This window comes from Sapajus apella, unplaced genomic scaffold (assembly GCF_009761245.1).
Source record: "Sapajus apella isolate SASKATOON/1434 unplaced genomic scaffold, GSC_monkey_1.0 scaffold33, whole genome shotgun sequence".
Classification (NCBI taxonomy): Eukaryota; Metazoa; Chordata; class Mammalia; order Primates; family Cebidae; genus Sapajus; species Sapajus apella.
Genome location: NW_022436973.1, coordinates 11,563,214 through 11,569,781, shown reverse-complemented (window position 1 = coordinate 11,569,781; position 6,568 = coordinate 11,563,214). Strand labels below are relative to the sequence as shown.

The 6,568-nt window shown below is 51.0% G+C and overlaps 1 protein-coding gene across 2 annotated transcripts in view; it reads left to right on the top strand.

Annotated features, from left to right (window-relative positions):
* LOC116562855 overlaps positions 1-1,136 on the top strand; it is a 13,448-nt gene extending 12,312 nt beyond the window's left edge. For both annotated transcript variants that reach the window (XM_032295323.1, XM_032295322.1), the window contains exon 5: positions 882-1,136. In XM_032295323.1, the coding sequence (XP_032151214.1) occupies positions 882-1,018 (137 nt within the window). In that variant the 3' untranslated portion in view covers positions 1,019-1,136. The remainder of the gene's footprint in view (positions 1-881) is intronic.
* Positions 1,137-6,568: the final 5,432 nt, after the last annotated feature.

Here is a 6,568-nt window from a genome sequence, read left to right as displayed (position 1 = left end):
AGAGTTTCTCTCTTGTTACCCAGGCTGGAGTGCAATGGCGCGATCTCGGCTCACCGCAACCTCCGCCTCCTGGGTTCAGGCAATTCTCCTGCCTCAGCCTCCTGAGTAGCTGGGATTACAGGCACGCGCCACCATGCCCAGCTGATTTTTTGTAGTTTTAGTAGAGACGGGGTTTCACCATGTTGACCAGGATGGTCTCGATCTCTTGACCTCGTGATCCACCCGCCTCGGCCTCCCAAAGTGCTGGGATTACAGGCTTGAGCCACCGCACCCGGCCTGTCCCCATATTTTTAAAGTGAACAGTCTTACCTACTTCCTACTCTCAACCCCCTTAGAAGTGTAAGGAATTATTTCATCCTGGACCCTGCCCAGTGAGTGGGAACAAACTCAGTAATTATATAATTACAGTAGGTCACACGTGTCAGGTGCTTAATATTTGTCTAACATTGTGCCAACAGCTTTAGAAATACTCAGTCCCCACAATCCTAGTGAATAGGACTGACAGGTAAGGAAACTGAGGCTCAGAGAGCTGAAGTGACTTGTTGAAGGTCACAGAGCAAGGGCATGGTGGAGCTGGGATTTGCAGTCTTCAAATCAGTGCTCTTATTACCATGGGCCACAGAGGTAGTTGAGGCAACTGAGTTGGGAGGGACATTGGCCCAGCACCCACAGTCCTTGGAGTCTAAGGCAAAGCTGGAATCAGAACCCAGAGGTGCCTGGGACGAAGCTTTAGGAGAGAGTCTGGTGTGGGGCTAGACAGGGTGGAGGGAGCTCCTCAATGCAAGATACCCCAACCCTGTGGCTGGAGACCCTGGCTGGTGGAGGAAGGTTGGCAGGATCCTGAGCCACCCTTGTTCCCCCACCCCATGCACTCCCTGCAGTATATCCTCCAAAGCCCATCACCTTGACGGATGAGTGGAAAGCCCAGCAGCTGCAGCGCATGCTGGACATGAAGGTCAATCCTGTGCACGGCCTGGCCTCCCACTGGGACTATGAGAAGAAGGAGTGGAAGAAGTGACTTGCATCCCCAGCTGTCTCCCAGTGGCTCCACCCTGGCTGGGAGCCTCTGGCAGCTCCTCATCTCCCCTCCCTTGCCCTTAACCCAATAAAGCTGGTTTGTTCTTTTCTGCCTCTAATCTCCACTTCAGACTTTACCTGGCACCTACAATTAAGCATTGTAACAGGTGAGGGGCAAGAAGGGCTTAGAACTCAGATAGTCAGAGAGGGCTTCCTGGAGGAGTGGAGGGGCTATGGCCAAAGCTTAGGTGGGATTAGGAAAGGCAAGAAGAAGGGAAGGCATTGGGGTGAAGGAAGTGGCTTAATCAAAGGTGAGGATACTCCTTTTTTCAGCTAATTAACAAATACCTACTGAGCGCCTACTGTGTGCCAGGTTCTAATCCAGGCCCTGGGGATGCAGCAGTGAACAGGGCAGGCAAAGACCTTGACCTCATGGAGGAGACATTCCTCTATGCAGGGAGATAGGAAAATGAAGAAATAAGAGCAGTAAGTTGTTTGTTACATGGTAATAAGTGCCATGAAGAAACACAACGAAGCAGCATGAGGGGACAGGCTAAAGGGGATTGGGGGTGGCAGGTGAAGGCCTCTAGGAGGGGGTGACACTTCATTCGCTCGTCTCGTGCCTTGGCCTCTCAAAGTGCTGGGTGCCCAGGCTGGTCTGGAACTCCTGGCCTCAAGTGATCCTCCTACCTCAGCCTCTCAAAGTGCTGAGGGATTTTATTCCAAGTGTGATGGGAAGCTGTGTCCATCTGGGTTCTTCTTCTTTTCTTTTTTTTTGAGACAGAGTTTCGCTCTTGTTGCCCAGGCTGGAGCGCAGCCTCCTGAGGAGCTGGGATTACAGGCGATTCTCCTACCTCCGCCTCCTGAGGAGCCGGGGTTACAGGGATGCACCACCACGCCTGGTTAATTTTTTGTATTTTTAGTACAGACAGGGTTTCTCCACGTTGGTTAGGCTGGTCTCAAACTTCTCAGGCGATCCACATGCCTCGGCCTCCCAAAGTGCTGGGATTACAGGTGTGAGCTGCTGCACCCGGCCTTCCATTTGGGTTCTTTGAGAAGCAAATGTCAAGAAGGAATTAACCATGTGAAGAGATTTTTTGCGGGTAATGCCTGTGAGAGATAAAAGAGAGAGGGAGCAGGAGTAGGCTGGGAGAAGCTTCAGACTACGGCGCAAGTCTGACACCCGTGGAAGAAGAGAAGGCAAGAAAGAACTGCACAGGAACGAACTCAGACTTCACGGCCTCTGGATCATTGAGTCCCATCAGGCGATAGAAACCACAAAGCAATTTGAACAGGGGTTGTTTAATATTAAAAAATTATTAATCTGGCTGGGCGCTGTGGCTCACGCCTGTAATCCTAGCACTTTGGGAGGCCGAGGTGGGTGGATCGCCTGAGGTCAGGAGTTCAAGACCAGCCTGGTGATCATGGTGAAACCCCATCTTTAAAAAAAAAAATTATTAATCTGACACAGGAGAGTAACTACAAAGATGCAAAGGCCGGGTGTGTGGATCATATCTGTAATCCCAGCACTTTGGGAGGCTGCAGTGGGCAGATCACCTGAGGTCAGGAGTACAAGACCAGCCTGGCCAACATGGAAACTCAGTCTCTACTAAAAACACAAAAATTAGCCAGGCTTGGTGGCACACCCCTGTAACCCCAGCTACTAGGGAGGCTGAGGCAGAAGACCCGCGTGAACCCAGGAGGTGGTGGCATCAGCGAGCCGAGATCTCACCACTGCACTACAGCGTGAGCAACAGGGCAAGACCTTGTCTCAAAAAAATTAAAACAAAAATAAAGATGCAAAGAGACCTTTAAAAGGTATCCAAGGAGAGTCCCCAAGGAAAGATACACTTAGAAGCGGGTTCCCGGCCGGGCGCGGTGGCTCAAGCCTGTAATCCCAGCGCTTTGGGAGGCCGAGGCGGGTGGATCATGAGGTCAAGAGATCGAGACCATCCTGGCCAACATGGTGAAACCCCGTCTCTACTAAAAATACAAAAAGTTAGCTGGGCGTGGTGGTGCGTGCCTGTAATCCCAGCTACTCAGGAGGCTGAGGCAGGAGAATTGCCTGAACCCAGGAGGCGGAGGTTGCGGTGAGCCGAGATCGCGCCATTGCACTCCAGCCTGGGTAACAAGAGTGAAACTCCGCCTCAAAAAAAAAAAAAAAAAAAAAAGAAGGGGGTTCCCTCCCCAAGTGGGGTTCAGATCTCCCTGGAGAAGGTGTGGTTGGTTGCAGCCCACTGGATGGCAAGAAGTCGGGTGGGTTGCCTATAGCCAGAGCTGGTCCATTGTCACTGAGAAAGCAGGAACAACCCTCAGACGGCCAAGGGAGCTGAAACTTGTGGGCAGGTGGAATGGGGGCACATTTACAGATGTGAGGCCTAAAGCTTGAGGCATCTGCATCAGGAGGATTGCTGGAAGATGGTCCCCAGGCCTGGGGGCTGCAGTGTTGGTCTAGGCTATGCACACTGGGCTCATGGCTAAGCAACCACAACTCAGGAGCAAGAACAGCGTGTGCGTGTGTGTGTGCACAGACCTACACATACACACAGAAACCTCCTCTCCTCCTGAAAGTATCTTCCAGCACGGACTCGTGTCAAAGCTCAGCATCTCACTGCAAAGGAGTACAGTTGATCTCCAGTGTGCAGAGCAGAATGAATCTGGAGCCGAGCGGTAGTTCATTGATAACTGGCCCAGCATCTTTCAGAAAGCCTTCGCTAGGGCAGTGGGAAGTCCCAGAGCAAGTATCGCCCACTAGAGGAGTCCTGTATTGGGCAACATTAACACATCCCTAGTGTATTAGTCAGGGTTCTCTAGAGGGGCAGGACTAATAGGATAGCTGTATATATGAAAGGCAGTTTATTAAGGAGAGCCGACTCACAGGATCACAAGGTGAAGTCCCACAATCGGCCGTCTGCAAGCTGAGGGGCTAGAAACCAGTCTGAGTCCCAAAACCTCCAAAGTGGGGAAGATGATAGTGCAGCCTTTAGTCTGCGGCTGAAGGCCCGAGAGGCCCTGGCAAAGCACTGGTGTAAGTCCAAGAGTCCAGGAGCTGAAGAACTTAAGAGTCTGATGTTCAAGGGCCAGAAGCATCCAGCACAGGAGAAAGATGGAGGCCAGAAGACTTAGCCAGTCTAGTCTTTCCACCTTCTTCTGTCTGATTCCTCCCTCCTTACCTCTTCTCTCTCTCTCTATTCTCTCTCTCTCTCTCTCTCTCTCTCCCCCCTCTTTTTCACTGTCTCCCAGGCTGGAGTGCAGTGGTGCAGTCTTGGGTCACTGCACCCTCTGCCCCCCAGGTTCAAGTGATTCTCCTGTCTCAGCCTTCTGAGTAGCTGGGATTATAGGCATCGGCCACCATGCCTGGCTAATTTTCATATATTTAGTAGAGAAGGGGTTTCTCCATATTAGCTACGCTGGTCTCAAACTCCTGACTTCAGGTGATCTGCCCACATCAGCCTCCTAAAGTGCTGGGATTACAGACACAAACCACCGCACCTGGCCCCTCTGCTTGCTTTTAACCTGGCTGCGCTGGCAGCTGATTAGATGGTGCCCATCCAGATTGAGGGTGGGTCTGCCTCTCCCAGTGCACTGACTCAAACGTTAATCTCCTCTGGCAACACCCTCGCAGACACACCCAGTAACAATACTTTGCATCCTTCCATCCAATCAAGTTGACGCTCAATATTAAACACCACACCTAGTAACCCCATTGTGCTCAGTCCCTGGTTGGGAGTGGCCCAGAAAGATGGTGGCCTCAGCATGAACACTGCAGCAAGTCTGAAAGCGTCGAAGCTGGAGGTGGTCACACAACTACCCTCTTCATAGCAGATTATCTTGAAGAGTCTGAGCAGCACATCTCCATAGATGCCCTAGGTGCCAAGGGAAGAATTTAGCAGAGCAGTTTCAACAACAACAGTCATTCACTCAACAAATATGTATTGTGCATTGTAACTTAATCACTTCTTTTAAAAGGTCTTGTCGGCCGGGTGCGGTGGCTCACGCCGGTAATCCCAGCACTTTGGGAGGCTGAGGCGGGCAGATCAGCTGAGATCAGGAGTTCGAGATCAGCCTGACCAATATGGAGAAACCCCATCTCTAGTAAAAATACAAAAATTAGCCTGGTGTGGTTGTGTGTGCCTGTAATCCCAGCTACTTCGGAGGCTGAGGCAGGAGAATCACTTGAATTCTGGAGGCAGAGGGTGCAGTGAGCCGAGATCGTGCCATTGCACTCCAGCCTAGGCAAGAAGAGCAAAACTTCGTTCTCAAAATAAAAAAAAAAAAAATAATAATAATAAAAGGTCTTTTCTCCAAATGCAGTCCCATTCTGAGGTGCTGGGGGTTAGAACATCCTTGTATGAATTTGGGGAGACACGATTCAGATCATAATAGTTGGACTTAGGGCTGGGCACGGTGGTTCACGCCTGTAATCCCAGCACTGTGGGAGGCCAATGGGGGCAGATTACCTGAGATCAGGTGTTCGAGACCAGCCCAGCCAACATGGGAAAACTCCATCTCTACTAAGAATACAAAAATTAGCTGGACGTGTTGGCACACGCTTGTATTCCCAGCTACTTGGGAGGCTGACACAAGAATTGCTTGAACTGGGGAGGTGGATATTGCAGTAAGCCGAGGTTGTGCTACTCTGCCCTACCCTGGGTGACAGAGGGAGACTCGTCTCAGAAAAAAAAAAAAGTTGGACTGAGGTTTATTCTGTGTGTCTCTTTGTTCTGGGACCAGTGGACACCTAGGGCATGTTCTCATGGCAGAAGTCTGAGACTTTGGCGGGGCAGAGGGATGGGTGGGGACACTCTTAAAGTCAAGGCTGAAAACAAGCACACACAAGACTGCACCACATTCCACTGGTCACGGTGTTCCACTTACGATTCCACCCCAAAACAGAATGGCATAAAACAATTATTTCACTGTGCTCAGAGTCTGTGAATCAGGGATTCGGGCCGGGTATAGTGAAAACCACTTGCTTCTGCTCTAGAACATCTGGGGCCTCAGCTGGAAACACTCAAGGGCTGTGGCCAGGATTGGCTGGAGGTGTTTTCACTCACATATCTGGTGCTTGATGCTGGTACTGCAGGTGGACCTAAGATCAACTGGAACACTTCTTATGGTCTCCCTCCCTGGTCTCTTGGTGTGGACTAGTTTGGTATTTCTTTTCTTTTTTTTTTTTTTTTTAGGACGAGTTTTACTCATGTTACCCCGGCTGGAGTGCAATGGCGCGATCTCGGCTCACCGCAACCTCCGCCTCCTGGGTTCAGGCAATTCTCCTGCCTCAGCCTCCTGAGTAGCTGGGATTACAGGCATGCACCACCATGCCCAGCTAATTTTTTGTATTTTTGGTAGAGACGGGGTTTCACCATATTGACCAGGATGGTCTCGATCTCTTGACCTCGTGATCCACCTGCCTCGGCCTCCCAAAGTGCTGGGATTACAGGCTTAAGCCACCGCTCCCGGCCTTGTTTGGTATTTCTTAAAACATGGTGACTGGGGACCGGGCACTGTGGCTCATGCTGTAATATCAGCACTTTGGGACGCCAAGGCG